Here is a 23,151-nt window from a genome sequence, read left to right as displayed (position 1 = left end):
AGCGCTAACACTGGCGCTGACCTTGCTTCATCGCTCACTCTTGGAAGACCCTCTGGCATTTAAAACACTCGACTTTGCAGAGGTCTCACCACAATGCAAGAGGACGGCAGTGCCAGCTGCTGCAATCCCACACAATGGTGTCCACCAGCTCGCAGTGGCCGTTCGCCTCTCTGCCCTGTGGTTTGCCTGGTAGCCAGTGCCTGCGCCAAAGTGAGATCCTTTCACAGGATCCGGAGTGCAGCACACTCAAGGCAAGGCCTTTTGCTTGTCAGTGGCACAGATAGAGGGCAGGTGCTGTGGGTACCTGTGAGAAGACAGCCTGCTTCGCCCCGGCCCGTGCAGCCCTGGCCTTCAGAGGGCTGAGGAGGAGCAGCACACTCCCTCGAAGGCGGGAAAACCTCTCTGCTTGCGGAGCGCACTGCTGCCCACCTCAGGGGACCCTTCAGCCCCCTTTGATTGTGGGGTGCGGGGGGGAAGGTTGTCAGGAGTGTGTGGCACATCCTACTGCTCCCTTGACATCAGCCCAAAGGCAATGCCTTTGCTTGGCACCTCACCAAAGGAGCAAGACAGAACCTGAGCACCCCAGTGGTGCACCTGTCAAGGCCCTGGTTTTATTCTTTCTGTGATGTTTGAGTTGTATTTTCAAATGTTTCCCCACACAGTCATTAACATTAGCTGAGCAGGAAGTTCATGTGTGAATATTCCTTTGAATAGAGGTAAACTGACTTCTGATGAAGTCAGCACACCAGCTCTGTGAGTGATGGAGAGACTAATTGGTTCCCATTATCTCCATTTCTAAGTATTGATGATGTGCCTATGACTCTGTCTACCAAGCAGTGATATTCTCTGTGAGTATCACTCCTTTTTCTGTGGGAAATTATCACAGAGGTCTTCTGAGGAAACTGTCCAAGATACATGTGTAAGTGTGGCAGCATGTGCTGAGGCCTGCAAAGTAGACAATTATAATGTCACTGAATAACATTCCCAGGAAAGCAGGGGCAACCAAGCCCTCTGGTTACACAGGGAAGCTGAACAACAACTCCTCCAGATCCTTCTTACCTCATTAGGTAAAAATTGCTTGTTTTCCAGGCTAATGCTGAATTGATGACCAGGACATACCAACATTTCTTTAATCCTGCTTGTTAAGGCCGTGTATGTATTCTGCTTTATATTCTGCCTTACCATGGAAACAAACTGCGGAGGCAGAAGGTTCATATCAGTAAATGTAACTGCTGTTAGAATAGGGTAATTAGCTAGAGACCCTTACTGAAAGCTTCACAGCAAAACATGAACTATTCTGTCACTAAAATGATCATAACAGGGCTTCAGGGTTAGTAATGCTGAGTGGGGGAATATTTGCTACACTTCACATAATAATTTAGTTTGGAAGGGACTTGCAAACCTCTTCTCCAAGCAGGGCCAGCTTCAAAGCCAGACTAAGTTGCTCCTGACTTGCCAAATTCAGTTTGGAATATCCTTAATTCATGATTATATCATGGCTTGAACAGGATTTATTTATTTTTTTTAAGAACAAACTGTTTCATTTTGACAGAAAAAACTGAGCCACATCTAGATGCCAGAATAAGTGGACTTGCTTGCAGAAAGGCTAAATACGTCACAGCATGCTCATATAGTGTGTCTTCATTTGTGATAGAGAGGAAAGATGTTACATCTTCGGTGCCTTTTGATGCTGTCCTCAAAATCATAGCTGCCTGCCTCATAGAGAGAAGCCATGGGAACACGCAGAGCTCTTCAGATCTGAGCATGTCCTTGCATAATCACTGTTGACTACCACAAAGATTTAAAATAAGAAAAGAAAAAAAAAATGCAGTCCTGATTAGTGAGGGTGTAAAACACAGTTAACCACACAATACTGTGCAGTTTGTCTTTACTATTAATTATTCAGAAGTGGTTTTACTTTATAGATTACAGGAAGACAGTCAATGAAAAATGAAATCCAACTCTAATTAGAAGGCAAAAATTTGACTCTGTAGAGGTCTCTTCTATTTGTAATAAGGTGATGCTGACTACCCATCTGTAAATACATAACAGAATTGTAGAGTAGACTGTCTCAAGTTGGAAGAGATCCACAAGGATCATCAAGGCCAAATCCTGACTCCACACAGGACCACACAAAATCCAAACACTATGTCTGAGCTATGACCAAGTGCTATATCTGAGCCATGTCCAAATGCTTCTTGAATGGCTTGGTGCCATGATCTCTGCCCTGGGGAGCCACCACCCTCTGGTGCAGAACCTTTTCCTAACCTTTTCCTTTTCCAGCTCAGCCCTCCCCTAACACAGCTCTGTGCTGTCCCTCAAGTTCCATTATGACTGGTAAACAGGAATTGAATTTTCCAAAAGTGTGTATAATTCTGTGTTTCTGTAATTGCCTTGATTTAGGCACCTCCAGGAGGACTTATTAGGTCCAGATGTAAAGATACAAACACACTCCAGTGTTAGTGGCACCACACGCTTAACTGAAAAATGTCTGCCTTCTAAAATAACTTTTCACTGACTGTGACTGTGGATGGAAATCCAACTCACTGTATCATGCTGTCTGCAAACCTTAGGCTGGAATAGACTGTGTTTGTCTGCAGCATAACTTTTAATAAAATATTTAGCCATATGGTATTGAAGGTAGACAACATGTTCCAGCACTTTGCTGCATAGACAGACTGGTACGTGCTGTTTCCAAGGGGAAAACAGACCCTTATATGTCATTAGAGCCTAAGAGACCTTTACAGTTATTTAGCTTGTCAGAACAATGTTTTTGTTTTAAAAGTCTCGACCATCACCCAAGCAGGACTGAAAGCATTGATTTATAGCATGGCTTACTTGTTTTTCTTATTTTTTTTTTTTAATTTATTATTATTTTTTTTTTTTTTTAGCTTATTTATGCTGATTCCATTAGAAGTCTCTCAGGTATACATGTACATACCAAAGCCCAAAGAGTAAGCACATACCTAGACTAATTTAATTATATTAATGGAAAATTTTAACCACTGCTACAGTGAAGAAAGTATCTATCTGGACAGATTCAAATGTTCCTATGACCCGAGTGTAACTTCAAGGTAGTTAATTCCTCATTAGTCAAGAGTTCTTCATTAGTCTGTCAGTGTCATCAGCTTAGAGACACTTCTGGGCAGAACAGAATTAAGCAGATGCATATTGTTGATATTGAAGATTTTCTTTTGAAACACTTGAAGTCACTAGGACAATCATTTTTTTGTCTGCAAAGATTTTCACTTTATGAATTATTGTTTATTTTTTATACTGCAGCCATGTCAGCATTCCAGCCATGCCAAAGCTGTGTCCTGCCAAAGGCTGTGTGAGCTTACAAAGAGAGTCTTTGCTTGGAAGCATTTAACAGCATAGATATTTTATCCAGTTTAAGTAGGGTATGACAAAGAAGACTGATGAATTTTAGGGAAAATAGCAGCAGAGAAATAAGGATGAATTCAAGAGAAATAACTATATTGTACCCACTGAATTGCAAAATAATCTAATCTTTATTTCTTTTCTTATTGATTTACATAACAACAATCTTTCTGTTGAAATACTGATGTGTCAAACTTACAATTTTAAGTGTATTTATAGTCACATACAGTTTTGTAATCCCTTTTAAATTCCAGACCCGTGTGCTTTGAAGTAATACTAAACATCTCCTGACACTGTATGTGACAGACTGGCAAGGAGCATAGTTTCTTAAATGTATCTAAAACACCATTTCCCCAAGACTGTAAAATCTTGTCTAATTGATCACATCTAGAGGTGTCTATTTGGGCAGTTTTTCTACATTAAAGTTTGTTATGTTTCTTTTTTTCCCCCATCTATTGACTATCAACTTTTTTTATTTTTTATTTTTTCCCCTGTGGAAATTAAGTAAAGAGGTTAAGTCAAGTCTTGTGAGAAACTTGTATCTAAAGGATTGTCTACTATACTGTGGAAGTAGAAAAGTAACTCGTGTTGATACACATTCTTCTGCCTTACCTTATTTGTGTTGTGCTTGTGCTCAGCTATCAGTGCCAGGCTAAAATCACACATTTTGCATCTAAACAGTCATTCACTACATTCTTCCCTGAAGCACATGTTTGTAATTGATTGTTTGGTGGAGATTAATAGAATTCACATACCAGGGAGGAACTACAAAGTTGTTAATTACACTATAGAAGCAACAGATGTTTTACCCCACAAACTTTATGAAATAGTTCCCTCTCTGGCTGGTCTCTTGGAGTCTGACTACTACTACAGAAAATTGTTGCATTTTTAAGTACTCTGTGATAACAAATCTAATTGCAGTTAACACAGGTGCTTCTCCAGAGCTTCCTGTTCTTTCATTAGAACATATTTAGCTCAGGCAACATCACTGAGAATCCTTTATGGCATTTTAAGGCACTTGCAAATCTTCCTGATTCTGTAAAACAAAACTAAACAAACAAACAAGCAAAAAAGCCCGAACATGACAGATTTCCAAAGCACAGCCAAAGACCCAGCTTACGGAATCCCACACTGCTAGGATATGGATGGATGTTGGGATGCTGATAATAATCCTAACAGTTCCAGGTAGCAAAAATTTGGCACTCAGACTGTTTTTGAAGGGCTGCACCCACTCTTTGGGTAACAGCGTTTTGCTCGGAATCATGCTGTATTTGGTAATTTTCCAGGCTTGTGCCTTATTCTTCCAAGGAAAGTACATTTATTTGGCTCACAGACTTAGTTCCCGAAGAAGTTTTCCATTCAGAAGGGCAAAGTTGCTATTTCCTTTGTTTGTAACTCAAGATTGCAGCACTGTACTTGCTACAGGGATAGCTGCTGTGAAATAGATCAGAAATTTTAATTTCTTTCTTACTATGGGTAAGTTACCAAACTCTGTATGGTTCTGTACTTAATGTCTTTCTGGTATAACATAGTAAGGCTTCAGGAAGGAGCACAGTTGGCATCCAGCAGGCAGCCCACTCTGTCTCTCTTCCGAGAGCAGCAGGGAGCTGCACTAAGTTGAAACAAACATGGTGACCACCTGCTGCAACTGTTAGACTGTGGCAGAAAGCCAGGCTGGGGAGCCACAACCTTTCTGGGCTGATGCATGAACTCAGACAGATCTCCTGAGGAGCAACTGAGCTGCTCAGGCCGGCAGTTTTGGGGAACTCCAGACTCTGGAAGTCCTCCAGGGGCCTGAGGGCAGAGGGAGGTGTCGTAGGTGCAAACGTGCCCAGCTTGATGAACTTTCTGTGCAAGTGGCCAGGCTATGTGAGGGAATCACCAGGCAATGTAATGTTTAGGTATCAGGCAGAGAAACTGGTATGTGATATTGCACAGTGACATGGGCAGACTGACAGTTCTGTCTTAAGATCTTGAAAGAGAAGAAAGTAAGCTAGCTCCCAACTGTGAGCAGGCAAACAATATTACGGTCAATGGCCCTACATCCAGGTGGAGAACAGTGATGAATAGTCTGTCTTGGAACCAGTGCTATTCAACATCTTCATCAGTGAACTGGATAGTGAGACTGAGTGCACCCTCAGGAAGTTTGCTGATGGCACTAAGCTGAGTGGTGTAGTTGATACAGCAGGAGGAAAGTATTCCATGGAAAGGGGTCTGGACAAACTTGAAAAGTGGACCCATGAGAATCTCATGAGCTGCAACAAGGCCACACGCAGGATTTAGCACTTGGGTTGAAGAATCCCAGGTATGTGCAGAGACTGGGAACTCACTGACTGCAGCTCTGAGGAAAAGGGCTTGGGGGGTTCTGGTGAATGAAAAGCTCAAAGGAAGCCATCCGTGTGTGCTGGCAGCCCAGCTGTATCCTGGACTGCATCAATAGAGGTTTGGCCAAAGGGAATCAGAGGTGACTATAGTACTTCATCCAGGCCTGGGGCTCTCAGCACAAGATTTGGAGCTTTTGGAGCAGGTCTAGAGGGAAGCCACAGAGATTTTCAGAGGGCTGGAGCACCTCTACTGTTAAGACAAGCTGAGAGCGATTGACTTGTTCAGCCAGGAGAAGAAAAGGTTCTGTGGAGTCCTCATTGCAGCCTTCCAGTTCTTGGAGAGAGCTTATAAGCAGGTTGGCAACCCACTTATTACATATTCTGATATTTAAAAGGACAAGAGGGAAAGATTTAAAACTAAAAGAGGGGAGATTTAGGTCAGACATAAGGAGGAGATCTTTTACTCAGAGGGTAGTGAGGCACTGGCACAGGCTGCCCAGAGAAGCTGTGGATTTCTAACACTGGAGGCACTGAAGGGCCTGGGGCCTCAGGCAGCCTGATCTGATGGGTGGCAGCCTTGCCCATGGCAGAGGGGTTGGAACACCACTGACTTCTCTTCCAACCTATGCCATTCTGTGTGCTATGATATAAAACACAAGTGAAGAAATATGTGAAATATATATTGTTAGTTTTACTACTGAAGAAAGAGTGCAAGGAATCAGTTTATTGGCATGCACGGTCCTCAGGTGTCTCTTAGCAAACAGATTTTACTTCCTTAAGCTCAAAAGGAGACCAGTGATGGTAGTGGAAGCTTCATTTATAGGATCTGTGACTGGAGACTACAGATTGCTGTCAGCTCTTTGACTTTGCTTTTAATTCTACTCCCTAAAGATAAGCCTTCCTCAGACTTCTATTCCTTCCAACTGGGAGGAGGTACATTTGTCAGTGTTGTCTCATAATTTGCAACATGATGTGGAAGGATCCTCTGATTTCTGACTAACTTCAGGAAGCGTATTTAACATTAATGTGATAAATTTCATATATTAAGACATAGAAACTCATATTCAGGGAAGAGGTGGTCTATGAGTGCCTAGGAAACATTAATGTCCATAAATCCATGGGACCTGATGGGGTGCATCCACGGGTGCTGAGAGATCTGGCGGAGGTCATTGCTGAGTCGCTCTCTGTAATCTTTCAGAGGTCTTGGAGAACTGGGGAGGTGCCTGAAGACTGGAGAACAGCCAATGTCACTCCGGTCTTCAAAAAGGGCAAGAAGGAAGACCCAGGTAATTATAGACGAGTCAGCCTCACCTCTGTCCCAGGGAAGGTGATGGAACAGCTTGTGCTGGATGCCATCTCCAGGCAACTGGGAGAAAAGGAGGTTATCAGGAGTACTCAGCATGGGTTCACCAAGGGGAGGTCATGCTCGACCAACCTGGTGGCCTTTTATGAAGATGTCACTAGCTGGGTGGACGGGGGGAGAGTGGTAGATGTAGTCTACCTTGATTTCAGTAAGGCTTTTGATACGGTCCTCCATGACATTCTTATAACAAAGCTGAGGAAGTATGGGATAGATGAGTGGACGGTGAAGTGGACTGAGAATTGGCTGACTGGCAAAGTGCAGAGGGTTGTCGTTGGCGGTGCGGTGTCTGGCTGGAGGCCTGTGACTAGCGGCATCCCTCAGGGGTCTGTACTGGGTCCGGTTTTGTTCAGCATCTTCATCAACGACCTTGATGAGGGGATAGTGACCACCCTCAGCAAGTTTGCTGATGGCACGAAGCTGGGAGGATTGGCTGACACGCCTGAAGGCTGTGCGGCCATTCAGAGAGACCTGGACAGGCTGGAGAGCTGGGCAGTAAGAAACTGGATGAGGTTTAACAAAAGCAAGTGTAGAGCCTTGCACCAAGGAAGAAATAATTTCATGCACCAGTACAGGCTGGGGGAAGACCTGCTGGAGAGGAGCTCTGCTGAGAGGGGCCTGGGCGTCCTGGTGGACAACAGGTTGGCCATGAGCCAGCAGTGTGCCCTTGTAGCCAAAAAGGCCAATGACATTCTGGGGTGCATTAAAAAGAGCGTGGCCAGCAGGTCGAGGGAGGTGATCCTCCCCCTCTACTCTGCCCTGGTGAGGCCTCATCTGGAATACTGTGTCCAGTTCTGGGCTCCCCAGTACAAAAAAGACAGGGATCTCTTGGAAAGAGTCCAGCGTAGGGCCACAAAGATGGTGAAGGGCCTGGAGCATCTCCCCTGTGAGGAGAGACTTAGGGAACTGGGTCTGTTTAGCCTTGAGAAAAGAAGGCTGAGAGGGGACTTGATCCAGGTTTATAAATACCTGAGGTGTGGGAGCCATAGTGGCGAGGCTGGTCTGTTTTCAGTAGTGCGTGGGGACAGAACTAGGGGCAATGGGCTGAAACTTCAGCATAGGAAGTTCCGCATGAATGTGCACAAGAACTTCTTTACAGTGAGGGTGACGGAGCACTGGAACAGGCTGCCCAGGGAGGTGGTGGAGTCTCCTTCTCTGGAGATATTCAAGACCCGGCTGGATGCCTACCTACGTTGCACGTGGTGTAGGGAGCCTGCTTTGGCAGGGGGGTTGGACTCGATGATCTCAAGAGGTCCCTTCCAACCCCTACAATTCTGTGATTCTGTGATATTATGCAAAAGTCATACTGAAATCTGTAGGAAAAAAAACCCACAAACTAAAGCCATGAAACAATTGTGTTAATTTACCAGATGCATTGATTTTAATAGCTGCATCTGCTTTTCATTACAAATACTGACAACAGTGCTGTCATCTGCACCACTCCTACAGCTCCACCTACAACTCGTTACCCTGCACACTGCTGTATCCCTTTGGCTGCTGGTCTGTTGGGCCAGAGTCTCAAATATAACTGTTATTCTTCCATTTCCATCTGTTTTTGAACATTTTCTCTTATGGTCCCGAACTGAGGAAGTGACAAGATGCTTACTCAGTAAATTATGACAGAGTTGTTATGCGATGTAGAAATAATGGAAACAGATCTCAGCTGTACCTCACTTTTGTTTGGCATGATTTCCATAGTGACTAAAGCACTGACTGTGTGTCCAATTAATGATAATGAAGAAAACAGACGTTGAACAGTTAGATTAGATTTTAACGGAGACTTCCAATACAGATATACAGTGGATATACAGTAGATATACCAATATAGATATATCCAGTGGCATATCCACCACTCCAGTGGCAGTGTTCCCCAGGGGTCTGTCTTGGGACCGGTGCTCTTTAACATCTTTATCAGTGACATCGATGATGGAATCGAGTGCACTCTCAGCAAGTTTGCCGATGACACCAAGCTGAGTGGTGCGGTTGATACAGAGGGAGGAAGGGGTGCCATTCAGAGGGACCTCGACAGACTTGAAAGCTGGGTCAGGGTGAACCTAATGAGATTCAACACAGCAAAGTGCAGAGTTTTGCACTTGGGCTGGAAGAACCCCAGGCACCTGTACAGTCTGGGAGGAGTGATCCTTGAGAGCAGCTCAGCAGAGAAGGACCTGGGGGTACTGATGGACGAGAAACTTAACATGAGCCAGCAGTGTGCTCTTGCAGCTCGGAAGGCAAATGGTGTCCTGGGCTCCATCAGTAGAGGGGACAGGGAACTGATTCTCCCTCTTTGCTCTTGTGAGGCCCCATCTGGAGTACTGTGTCCAGGTGTGGAGCCCTCAGTACAAGAAAGACGTGGAGCTGTTGGAAAGGGTCCAGAGGAGAGTGACAAAGATGATCAGGGGACTGGAGCACCTCCCCTATGAAGACAGGCTGAGGGAGCTGGGCTTGTGAAGCCTGGAGGAAAGAAGGCTGCGTGGTGACCTCATTGCAGCCTTTCAGTACCTGATGGGAACCAATATCCAAGAGGGGAGTAAACTCTTTGAAAGTTCTGACAATAGCAGGACTAGGGGAAATGGACTTAAATTGAAAGAGGGAAGATTTAGGTTGGATGTTAGGGGGAAGTTCTTCACTAGGAGAGAGCTGAGGTCCTGGAACAGGCTGCCCAGGGAGGCTGTGGATGCCCCGTTCTTGGAGGTGTTCAAGGCCAGGTTGGATGGGGCCCTGGGCAACCTGGTCTAGTAAATGTGGAAGTTTGGTGGCCCTGCCAGGCAGGGGGTTGGAACTACTTGATCCTTGAGGTCCCTTCCAACCCAGGTCATTCTGTGATTCTGTGATCTTCTAAAAGTTGGCTAAGGAAACTCTTTAGTATCAGTTTCCACCATACAAGGATGTTCTGAATTACAATTGGGAAATGTGTAACGACATCGTGATCTTTCATAGCAACCCTTCTCCAAAATAGAGTTTGCATTGCTTCTTTAATTTAAATCAATCAGTCAATCAAACAAAACAAAAACCAACACCATACTTTAAGCATTTTCTGTCCTTTTTTCTCAAGTCAGTTAATCTGGCACCCTGCATGAGATACTTCTCTATACAGGGTGTGTGGTTCCCTTGGCCTTCCCATGCTGCCTGACTTCACTCCAGTGGCAATACTTTCATTTTCCACCTGAGCTGCAGGTAAGGTTCCTGCTCAGTAAGCTGGCAGTCTGTGCCAACTACCCAATTTCCAGCATCTTGTTATTGCCTACTCCTGTGCTCTTAAGAGGTGGCCCCCAACATAGACTGCCATCATAAACATTAATAACAACAGCGAAAGCTTAAAGAACACCTCAAACCTCTTTAATACTCCTCCTATTTAAAAAACAGCAAATTTTGGATAATTGTTTTCTTCCATGAAGAATGAATAGGTCTCGTAATCTGCTGATCTTGCCTCTCGTACAGTAGGTTAGGAAAAATATTTCAACTCAAGTAGTAAGCAAAAGAATTGTAAGTAAGTTGATGTTTCACAAAGTTATTCCTTAACATAAAATTGTATAAGTATCCAGTTTCTTGTAATGGTAATTTGGGAACCTTGATGGAGAAAAGTGATTAAAAATCAAACTCTTTCACACTGAACTGTGCTTTTTGACGACACTAAAAGGCAGAAAGAGATACAACTATTGCCCCACTTCAGGGAAAAGGTGAAAGTAAATAAATAGGCTGCTACGCAAGTGCCTTGTACCTTAACACCAGGTTACTCTGATCCACATGAAAACAGAAAATTGCCAGTACAAAACACAGAGTCCATAGACAGCTGTAGGTCTTTCATTTGGACTTGTCTTCAGAACAAGTGCACTCTACACACAACCTACAGTCATTAGTCATTAGACTTGAGCAGCTGATGGAGGCAGGAAGGAGATCAAGATAGCTTTCCATAGTCCTTCAATACCAATGGGTGTTAGCTACCACAAAGAGAAGTTGTTACACTTCTCCCTGCAAACACACCTACCTTGATCAGTGCATTCCTCCTGTATCTTGCCCACAAGGATGAGCTTCGTGAGGAAAATGTTTTGATCTGAAATATTCCTGTAGAAAGATCACTGTAGCTCCTTCTTCCTTTGCTCTTGGCTACATGGTCCTGTGTTTCTTCCCCAGTGTTCACCCAGAATTTTGTTTAATTAGATTAACTCACTAATTAACACAATGCAGCTTCTGATGATATTCTTCTGCCATGAATTTACTCAGGTTTTAGGAGTTCGGATCAAATCATTTAAAAACACTTGCTGAGAGCACTGGAAATGGCACAGGTGAGAGCAATGGGAGATGGACTTCCCCTGATGGTAGCAGAGAACTACTGTGCTCATTGCCATTTCTAACTTTAAGATTCCCCAGCTGTGAATCCCCAGACTCCCATTGGAGATTAAGTAGTTTTAGAACTTTAAAAAAGGCATAACCCTTCTGAAGATTAATTCTTCAAGATAATGTAAGTAAGCGCAGTCACTCATCAGGACAGTTAATTTGCACTGAGTTCTGTAATAAAAATTTATACAAATAGCATAAATCCTGAATAGCAATAGCTTTCCTTTCCCTTCTCATCAAAGGGTTCAGGCACGATGAAGTTCAGCTTAGCATTAAGACACTTCAGTTAACTAATATAGTTGTGTTTCTGAGTGTGAGGAAAACATCCACACTCCTACTCTGGTCTGAAGAGTCCCAACAACTAACAGGTGCAGATGTCAAACCTGATCAATCAGGTAGCTCTTTAGACTGCTGGCCATAGTGGTAACTTAGACCCAACTGGACACAAATGTTTACATTCCTTAACCTGTCCTCTTCCAGCTGCCAAATCTACCACCATTCAAGCTTTCAGATGAGGCAGAATCTACATAAGCCTGGTGCTGTTCTTCCTAGAGTCCCAGAAGTGGCATTGGACTTCTGTGTATGGGGAACTAAATCATACCCTGACTCTCTGGGGAGGCAAGGATTCAGTTGTGTCCAGTTGGATTCCAAAAGCTCCCTCTCTACTCTTGTATAGAGAATTCTGGCAGTAATAAATGATCAAGATACACATTTGGAAACATCCAAGGTATGACATTTTTTACAGAGACAGCCTATATTGTATTTCTGACATTTCAGAGTTCATTTACTGATAGGTTTAAAGTATAATTATAAGCAAGTACTGAGGACTGTCAGAATCTGATTTGTGGATTGAATTGTAGGTGTGAGTCTCGAACTAATGTGGTTTATTCATTTGCAGTCACACACTGTTCCAGCCAAAGGTCTGCTAAATTAGTAACACAGTCTGGGCCAGCGCTGGGCACAGTATGTCCTATCTCCTTCTACAAATTTAGGTATGTAGTTCTATTTTTAACTAAATAAATATCAATAAGTGAAAAAACCAATGCCAGTAGGTATTGCTTGTGTTCAAAGGGAAGCTGTAAGTAAGAAACACTCGACTTCTCCTGGCAGAATCTCTGTTTTCCATGAACACTGAATTATCTGCAATAAAACACATTCTGTCAGGACAGATCAAAGACAATACATTTATTAAACTTTGAGGAAAACAAACAAAACACTGACATAAGGAAAGTTAAATAGAAACTGAGAGACACATCTTCTGACCGGCGAGTAATGGCTTGTGTGACCAGTAAAGTACCAAAATGACATTCTGAGTTTGATTGAGGTATTTAACTATTTTTGGCAATAGAAACAGAGTAAGAAACGTTTTCCAAACACACATAAGCTTTACTTGCATTAGTGTCTATCATCTACGAAATTTTATATGAAACTAAATAATGCAGCTGTTAGAAAAATATAGCAGCAAATTAGCAGGATACCTAATGCACATTTACCATAAAGTACGTCCTAAACGTAAAAATCCCACCCAATAGTTGGGCTCAGTCCTGTAGCCCTTGGTCACAAGGAGAGCTTCAGTGAGTTCAGTGGGAGACATCATGAGCAAGATCTGCATTCACTGCACGTCATACACTTCCGATCATGTCAGAGAAAGGCAATGAACATCCCCATTTGCTTTATCAGAAGAACCCTGCTATGATGCAGCTATAGCCTAGTAAGGTAACTTCTGAAGCAATAAAAACTCATTGCAAAGCTCTGTCAAGTTCTTTATATACTCAAGAATAAAGAGAACTTTCCCACTTGGTTTTGGTTTTCTCACCTCCTTTCTTTTGTTAAGTCTGCCTGGCGCAGTCAGAGGAGATGCTGTTAGGCAAAGAGGAAAAATCCTTTTTCACAACACTGTATTCAATTCCCATGTTCCATCGAAGCCTTTAAGTCTACTAATAGCCTAAAAAAATCAGCTGCTGGCCAAATCCTGAAGTCCTTATTTTCTTAATCAATACTTCGTGTGGCACAATCTAATAACTGTAGTGGTAGCTCTGTCCATTGGAGGGCTTCAGAAGTTGGTCAAATATATGAAAAGATTATGCTGCTAAATCACCAGAGCTTAATCATGTGTTTTCAAAAATCGTCAGTGGAAGTGTACTTCCATTCTCCTTAATACTGTGGTCATTGAAATCTTGCTTTAAAAAAGTACATTATCATTAATCAGAATTGGACGAAGAACAGAAATTTTTGTCCAAATATTTTGTACAGTTTAAAGTTTTCTACAAAACTTTAAATTTCACGTCTATTTCTATACTAGTTACCATAAGAAAGCAATAGGATCCATTACTCTAAGTTCCTAAAATATTCCAAACTTTCTCAACAGATTTCTTTGGAGGTATAAAATGGCTCTGAAAAAATCTAGTTTTAATTTCTGCTGCAAACAAAACTCCTATAAAACAGAAAACTCCTTTTCAAGACTGCAGTGCTTACATTCCTTGGATGGGCCATCATAATTAAACTACGTCATGTAGTGTAATATAAAACATCTACGGTTCTGTGACTAAAATATTAAAATATATTTTATTAATTTATATAGATCAAAATAGATGTTTTATTCAAACTATGCTTGTGTTTTTTTCACCATCATGCCCAATTTTTGATAGAAAGATCTCTGTCAACTGCATGATTTTTACTAAATTCTCAGATTTTAGACCACCTGATTTTTAGCTTTATCAAAAAGCACGATTTACTGTACATTAAACATTTCAACGTTTAGTATCACAAAAATCAACACCCACGAGAACAAGACAGTCACGGCTAGGTAAGCAGCCTCAAGACAAATTCATAGATAATATTTACAGAACAGGAGGAATATTCTGATGACTATTTAATGTTTTCAACATTTGAGATAAACTTATAAGAACCACGACAAACGTTTAGACTTCATTTTGGTTTCAGCACACAAGCCCAAACTGACTCTCTGCTGTGAAATACTGCACACATCTAGTCAAAGAATTGCTACGGCATGATTTTGTTCAGCTGGTCTGTGCTCACGTAGCCACAAGACATGTTAAATTCTTTCTCTGGCACAGGCAGTGCAGTTGCATTGAGCACAAGGCCCTGTGGAGAGTGAACTATATGAATAGAAGTGTAGTCTGGGACAGGCATTTCCATACTTGGGGTTTCTGCCATCGAAGCTCCAAGATTGATACCAGTAGTGGTAAGGCTTTCTGCGGTGAAGTAAGTGTCCTCATTACAGCTTTGCTCCTGAACACGTGGCTCATCCTCTTCCTGGGAAATCACAGCAATACATTTTTTCACGTCTGCCTCGCAGAAATAGGCATTGTCCATGGCGAAGTTTTGTTCTGTGCAGCCTTCACACTGTGCTCTCCCCACCTTGGATTTCTGCCCTGGAGAAAGCACAACGCTTCCAGCTGGAGTAATATCACTCACTTGAGCGTAGAAGTCAGTGTTTGTCAGAGAATTCTGGTTACTTAGCTGAGTTTGGACTGAAGGACTAGCTGAGTCAGTGCTGTCTGCAAAAGGTGGCCATGACTCTCTGCTCTCAGACTGAGTACTGGTATGTGGCTGCTGGGTATCTGTGTTGGCAAGACTCTGAAGTGCCTCATCATCATCTTTCCTATGAAGACACAAGAGATCCTCTTCTTTTTCAGTTACCTTCTTGAACTGATCAATGTCAGAGATGGCATCACATGTGTCGCTTGCACTGAAGTCTGTCTCTGGAATATCTGGTTCACAACAACTGGCACGTCCAGAATCATCATCCTTTGCTCCCAAGCAACTGTGTGACTTCAGACGATCATCACTCAGGAGCCTGTCAGTATCTGAAAGTCTGTTCTTTTCATCGGAGTCATCTATGTCCAGTTCAATAAACTCAACCCACAAGTCATCATTGTAGAGCTGCGTTTTGTAGTTGTCATGGCTGGCTAAGATGGAGTTCACTTCATCTAGCTTTCCTTTCTATAAAACAAGAAAGAAACAGACGTTGTAAAGGAAAGAATAAAAACAATTCTGCTTCTAATGATGGAAACTTAAGGAAAGGTAATTGTCGCTGATCCAATAATTACAAGAAGGTTTTTTTGTTGTCTCCATATTTTATGAGAAGTTGTTCTATTGCATCTCCCCACGCTCTGCTGGAAGATTTAATTTTTTCCTAGAAAGTAGTTCTGCCTGGGATAGCAATTGTGACCCGTTACTACGACAGTAATTCCTGCTGTAGATTTCAGAACACAACAATTACCTTCAAGAGATCTGGGTCAATCCCTTTAATCTTTGGAACTGGCACAGGAGGAAAAATCAGCATTTTTAACCTGGAAAAGAAAATAAAAGATTGTTTTTAATTTACAGCAGTCCTTCCTGAGGAGGCCAGAAAGAAGAGAGTTTTATGTTGCATTTAGACTTCTTTGCTTCAAAACTGAAATCTTTGAAGATTCAGCTTAAAATAGTGCTAACGAAAAGAATATTTTTTTCTCTCATTCCAAATTAAAGCAAAACAAAAGAAGACAAAATGAACCCTAGATTTTTGTAGCCTGCCATGTTGGAATCACATAAATTTATGTGGAACTCCAACCTGGGACTCCATTCAGTTATTTTAATGCTTTATATAAGGCAAATGAATTCCTAAAGCATTGCCAGTTGTTTCCCTTCTTGTGTTTTCCCACAGTCCTTTTTTCTTTTTTTTGAGGGATAAAGTAATATCTTGCATGAGCCCAATTAATTTAAAGAGTGGAACAGAAAAAGAAAGTTGGCTAGGCCAATGTTTTGTCATCTGCATGACAGTAATTGAAGAAAGAATTAATATATGATAACAAGAAGGTTTTATCATCGTTGAGAAAGAACTTCTTTATGTGTGTTGATGCTGCCGAGACATTATTTCAACCCTTCATAAAATGAATTTAAAATTTTCTGAGAAAATAACTAATAATTCAGCTACGGTCACGCCTACCCTCTTCCATTTTATCTCTCCGTTTCTTTTGCAAACACATAACTTGTAATCCCAAAAGGAAAATTCAGCATCTTCTTTATACTGGATTACATCTGCATTTTAGAAGGTAAATCTGAATCCGCAAATCAGATATTCTGACAGGATTGGGAACTAATCCATCTAATGACACAGACCAAGGATCTTACAGCTCACTGACTCCAGAAATGGTTCAGGAAGTTCTCTTATTAGCCTCAGGTAACTGTAACCTGTGTGTCTCAAGGCTTGTCCTAAGGAGCCTGGTTCAGAATTTGTGAAATAAAGAGTTGAAAAATAAATGAACTGGGATCTTTCCAGATACAGGAAAAAATGGATCCTGGATATTTCGCATTACTGGAAATCTAAGGAGTCCATTTCTCTACAAGAGCTGCTGTCACTCCCACCACCACATGTACCACTTCGAAGGGTGGAGGCCCCAGAAATACGTGACAGATAGATGGCCATTGCTGGAGAAAAGCCTCCTTCAGCAAGCATTATTAGCACGGAGTGAGCTGTGATTAGAGACGTGATTAGAGACAGTGTTAATTTTCAATGTGTATATATAAGATTACTGACAATATGTATGTGTGCACTGGGGCTAGGTCATGGTGTTGCTCTAAAGTGAATTAATTCTGTCAAAATCTGTCCCTAAACACATATTTTAGGGAACGAATTCGCTGTGAGACCATTATGTCATTCTTATAAACGTGTCATCGTGTCATTTTTATAAATGACACAATCCTGAGCTTTGTTTTATTTTATCCCTGTTATTTATAGGATGCACGGTCTATCCACAGATACCAAACACTGCCCCGTGACTCAAGCTCTTTCCCTTGGCTCAGTGAAGAAGTAGTCAGAGATTACTGGAACAGCCTTAGAACAAACCCAAATACACAGCCGCGTGTTTGCGTGAAACTTTTCAGCAGAAGTGTGTTAAAAATACTGTTTACAAAACGTGAATGGGCTAAAAAAATACCAACTGCCTTCAAAGTCCACTACAATAAGTACATACCATATTATAAAATGCTCTGCAATCCAAATGGGAATTGTCAGCATCATCAGACCCCTGCTCAGAGCCCAGTCTGCACATGTGCCAGCGCCCATGTAACTTCAGAGGGTGGACAGTGACCATCAGAATAGTTTCTAGCCCCCCAGATGCGATGAAGTTGAAGCACCTTTTCTTACGCAACAAGTGAATAAAATATAACAGATAAACCTCTCTACCTTGGCTGTTTAGACAACAGGATTAAGATCGCTGTTATGGCCAGCCCACACACTCCGAAGACAACAACTAAGAACCAGGGAAACTCGATTTCTGGAAACATAAAACAGAAACATTAGCAAGAAGCTGCATCTCTGCAGCCACCTGAGAATTCCAAAGTCAGAAAAACTGATAGGAAAAATCTTGGTTACATAAATGTGAAAATTCCGCAGCAAGAAGAAATAAAAACAGTCTTTGATATCAATAGTTTCCATGCTGCACTTGTGAGTCCATTGAGACTGCCTGCAGAAAGTCTGAACTTTTTGATATGAGCAAAATCAGAGCACAGACAATATATATAGCAAAAGCAGACCGGAGGAAAATTCTGCCAGCCAGGAACATGCTCCCAAGTAGTCCCCTTTGTAGTCCATGTTACTGCTTCTGTTAGCCCAAGCAGAGAGAACCTTATTAACAGTGTGTATCTCTGCTAAATCCTGGGCACTGCAGTGGCATCAAAGACAGCAACACCACTTCTTCTGAAGGCAGAACATGAATTATGTTGTGAGCTGAGCTGTTCCAATTGGAAAAAAAAAAAGTTTTTTACCTTGCAGACAGCTACATAGAAAGAATTTTATGCCACTGATAAAAGTGACTTGGCAGGGATGAGGAACAATGCTGATAAACGAAAGGTTTTATCTTTTAAGTAATGTCAATTGCTTACTGCAGTGTCCACTGTGAATTGTAAATCCAATTGTATTTAAGCTGTCACTGTAGAGTACAAACTACGGAGCGATTTATTCTGGCTGTAGCCTAAGATCCTTCTCACTTGTTCCCAGTTTTAAATTTTATATTCAGACTTCACTTTTGGGGTAAATATACTGGGGCAGGAAGCTCTGGAATCCCACAGCATGTGTAGTGGCCTATACATGAATGTATGGACTTTTAGGAAAGAGAAATTTTCAGTTTTAGACATCCACTCCCAGCTCAAGTCACTGACTTTACATTTTCAAACGTGACTATTAGAAGTTCTATATGGCTGTGTCTGTGCTAGACAGGACCCTGCTCTAATGTAGAACCAGTAACTTCTAATGTCAGTGAGACCAGAGCCCAGCTGCTTAAAAAAATTAGAATACTGCATGTGCACTGAAGTACTTAACATGGAAAATGTCAGGTATGCATTCCCACTGGTGAAACACAGAACAAGGAACAAGATGTTTTGTCAAAGCCATCCTATACTCCGTCAGTTTCCCTCTGTGAACTTCCAGCTTATGTCACAATCCTGCAATTCCATAGACGGAGGAGAACTGACCTCCAGATCAGATCACTGCTGCTGTATGACAAGTACAGATATGAGTCCACTTGCAGAACAAGGGTTGGAGTGAATGAAGAAAACTGCTCAGACTTAGATCTTCATAGTGTTACTTGTTCAGCATTCTGATAACAGACTTTGAAAACAGTGTAACAGTTTAACAGAAACCACAATTCCCTCTTCATTGCTGGAATGCTCTGCTTGTACAGTGGAGGCTGAGGTTTATCTGCCTTCATTTTAAGCTGGATAGCATGTATAGGAGCAAGTATTATTTCTGATCCTCAAGGCTTTTGCACTCTAATGACCTGGGAAACACTTGCTGATGGCAGTTTTAAAACAAGTACAAGCACTGAAGTGAACAACAAGAACTGTATGGAACTTGCGCTCTCTTAATCTCACCAAATGACCTGCATGTGGTAGGCTAAATTATCAACCCATGCGAGCACACATCAGAAGTACAGAGAAAAAAAGCATAAAGATGGTCACGGTTCCAAGTGCATTTTGACGCACTTGTCTTATTTACCTTCAGCACAATGAACAAATTCAATGCCTGCTTGAGTAAAGGAAACATAGAGGATTTCACTGAACTCCCCAAACTTTTCGGAGGTACGTTGTCTCGATCGGACTCGGATCTCATAATCTCGTCCCATCTTCAGAGAATACAGTGGAACCATTGTGGAGAGCCTGGGTTCTAACTGCAAAGACAGAAAGGCTGTGATGTATTTGGGCGAGTTGTACCCGCAGTTTTACACTGCTTCTTGATTTCAGCAACTGACATTTAAAGGTGTTTTTTGTACTTGGAACATTAAGGATACAACGAGAAGAGTTCAGAGAGGAGTCACACCATTTACTTCAGGCTTAACTAGCCTGGACTTTCAGAGGTTCTTTTTTTTTTTTAAGAAGAAAAACAATTTACAGGCTTAAAAAAACAAGTTTATGGCATCTAACAAAATCTAATTATTTTGCAAAGGTTGCACAGCTCTCAAAATCTTCAAGGATATATAAAATGTGATAATGCAAAAAGAGTCCGGCAGAGCTGGCGTCACATTGTAGGTCTTGAGGTGCCTATATCAGTGGCAACATTCTTGCTGCTGCATATCAAACTCTGTAGACAAATATACTGGAGGTCTTAACACACCAAATCACTCCTTATTCCTCCTCCTCATCAATGAATATGTATTTTAGCTCAGACAGGAGCACAGAAAGTGTAGAAAATATAGAAAAATAAGGAAAATGTACACCGATTAGAAACCCACATGGCAGATACTATATTCTACATTTACTTCAGAAGGTTGATACTGGCAGAACTCCACGGGGGTAAGAATTAAAACACCTGAAAAACAACAGCCACCGTGAACTTCAAAGAAGCATCATCATTACCTTCCAATAATCACGGCTGCTGAACAACCTACACTCAAAACACATTCAGCTGTTAGACATGATCTGTGGAGTACTTGTCATCCTTGATGCCTCTAGGTACAAGTGTTACAAATGGTGACCAGTCAGATCTTGGACGAGGCACTGATCACAGACAGACTGCTTTTTTTTCTGCTAATAATGGAAGCCAACCCAGCTGGAAAGTGTTGAGAAGGGAATACAATCTACACTGCTTTACTTTACTTTGTGTGAAGAAGCCACAAAATATAGCACACTCAGGTTTTACTGTAGATAACTTATTTTTTTCTGGAACCCTTAATGGAGGTTCTTAAGAGAGGGGAGCTCGCCACACTAAACTTTATGTACCCCAGATAACAGCAGCACCTGGAAAAGGCAGCATGCAAGCCAGAACAGAGAGCTGAAGAACGTGAAGTAGAATGATTGTAGCTGTGTAACAGAAGTGACCTGAAATTGCAAGAAAGTTGAATGAAAAGTTGAATGACTTATGTGAAAAATCAAACAGGTTAATTCTGAAACCTGTGCAAAGATCGCGAGACTCAGCAAAGAGAATTTAATAGAATTTAAGCACAGAGAATTCTTTTCTATGCTACTTTTTTGGATCAGAGTCATCCATCACTGAGATGTATCCATGCACTCTGAGATTGTCTTCTGTGTATAAAACCAGTAATTTAATTGAAGCATAACTGGACGTCCCTTTCTTTGCTGCTTCAACGCTCGTTTTAGAAGGTATTTGTAGCAAAGAATGCACAGGGAGAAAATGCTGCTCCACTGCTGCCATCGGGGAGTTTGCTATTCAGATCAAGATTATGTTCAGAAATTTGGCTTTTGTATTCTAATTGATAGGGGCTGAATGCCACGTTTGTGGTTTTAAAATGAAAGGTGCAGTAACACACGATACATACATCTCCAGTACAACATAAACACTATTTTTCTTGAGGCAAATGCAGTATTCAGCAGTATCTGTTTTCTGCAAGAAGAAACACTGAACTTCAAACTTTGCTGTCCTGGGGAGAATCACTCCCAAGGCATCCTGGAATTATTAATGGTACTGGAGCAAGAACAAAGGTTTAGAAGGGGATTTATATGATTGATACCTTAAGGATTACAAAAAAAAAAAAAAAAAACAAACTGCCTTTTTAAAGAGGTATCTGTACTGCCGACTGCTTTTGTAAATCATAAGTCAGCAGATTTTCATGTTAAGGATTTATGGCAAAAAGTTAATCCAAGTCATTTAAAATATAGAGATAATACAGAAAATACAGATTAGACAGATACAGAAATAAATTCGTGCATGTATTAGGAAAAGGTTACAGACAATACAGGGCCTGTTGGTCTTTACTCTCACCAACAAGGGAAGGATAAACAGAAAAAACAGTGTTGAAAAGGATCAGGAGTCCAAGGTCTGTCTCAGCTACGTGTCAGCTGGTAAACTGCCTTCTGTAGATTAAGATGGACTGTCAGCAGTACTACCTGCTTTCCTTCTGTCATTTAACTCAGATCATTCTAGTAAGAAAATAAAGGAAGAGTTGTGCTCTGAGAAGGCATTACATTGGTCACGTATTCAGAAAAAAACCTCCATATATGCAAACGCTCTACAACACCCTGGCAGTAAGCCTACATATACATTTCTGTCTTGTGTGACATCTGTATGTTTTACCAGTGCCTTGATTTTATTAGCTTATTGATCCAATTTTAAATCATAATTCAATCTCTTAAAAAACACGTGAAAACAGTGTTTACAAATATCAGAACACTGTGGAATCTGGAGAGGCCTGGTGACATTTTCCAAACATAAGATTCCTGCTCCACGTACTAAAAACACCGTGCACTCTTCCAAATCGCTGAGGCTTAGGAAAACCAACAGAGAAATATTTTATCCTTGAATCCCTTTATATATCTGATTACTGGTACGCTTTGTAATGTAACACAGGGATTTCAGCGTCTCATTATCATCCTTGTATGCCAGCTATCTTGATATATAAAGTTAAAATGTATGCCAGGAAATTTCAGAAGGATATGTGTGCGCTGTTTAAGATTTAAGGTGTCATCTAAATAGCACTAACAATACTGCAGCTCTTCAAAACGGGACAAATGGGGTAGGGAGCGGACAAGCCTGCACTGGACTATGACTACTGCATAAAAAATATTTCCTTCGTACCTCCTTCCATTTTGTCTCATTAACTTCTTTGTACTGCAGTTCATACTCCAGAGTAATCCATCCTTTCTGAACATCTGCTGTTGGTGGTGGATCCCATCGTACTTGAATATCCCCATGGATCCCAGTTTGACTAGTATTTAGCAGAGTCCAGTTAAGGTGCACAGGGGGATCAGGTAGTACTGTTTAAACAGAGTATTTGGAATAAAACAACCAGTTTTCAAATCAAAATGACCATTCTTCCTATACACAGCTACATTATTTCAAGACTACAAAAAAGCATATTGACCATGCATTTGCTGATTAAAATCTAAACCTATGAGTCAGTGAAAAAACCACTAAATGTCTGACAACAAAAAGGTACCTGGGCACCAGCAGGAGACATGCTCTGCATAAATCTCCCCTGAATAGTTAATAAAGAAAACTGAGAATGTATTAACTACTTAATTATGACTTTCAAGAGTGGCTTACAAAACACGGAGACACAAACAACTCTCCATCTGAATTTATATTGAGCTCTCTTGACAGTTAAAAGCAGTAATTACAGTTACACAGAATACAAATATTTGGTAACAGCCTTAGAAATAACGTAGAAATACACTGAAAATCAGTACCTGAAAAGTGACTTTGATGTTGCTCAGCTGAACAAAAGGGCACAGTGGATACACTTGTAGAAATACATCCTTAACTACATGTGCATACACCATTGATATGGACCA

At 41.4% G+C, this 23,151-nt stretch overlaps 1 protein-coding gene across 2 annotated transcripts in view; it reads right to left on the bottom strand.

The window, feature by feature from the left end:
- Positions 1-12,567: 12,567 nt before the first annotated feature.
- Positions 12,568-23,151, bottom strand: part of GHR (growth hormone receptor) — a 129,994-nt gene continuing 119,410 nt past the window's right edge. For both annotated transcript variants that reach the window (XM_072359259.1, XM_072359261.1), the window contains exons 6-10: positions 22,436-22,614; positions 19,403-19,574; positions 17,594-17,684; positions 15,650-15,719; positions 12,568-15,369 (exon numbers count right to left, since the gene is read on the bottom strand). In XM_072359259.1, the coding sequence (XP_072215360.1) occupies positions 14,407-15,369; positions 15,650-15,719; positions 17,594-17,684; positions 19,403-19,574; positions 22,436-22,614 (1,475 nt within the window). In that variant the 3' untranslated portion in view covers positions 12,568-14,406. The remainder of the gene's footprint in view (positions 15,370-15,649; positions 15,720-17,593; positions 17,685-19,402; positions 19,575-22,435; positions 22,615-23,151) is intronic.

The sequence above is a fragment of the Excalfactoria chinensis genome, chromosome Z, assembly GCF_039878825.1.
Source record: "Excalfactoria chinensis isolate bCotChi1 chromosome Z, bCotChi1.hap2, whole genome shotgun sequence".
Classification (NCBI taxonomy): Eukaryota; Metazoa; Chordata; class Aves; order Galliformes; family Phasianidae; genus Excalfactoria; species Excalfactoria chinensis.
Note: the sequence above shows the minus strand (reverse complement) of the source record. Positions and strands in the feature narration are given on the sequence as shown.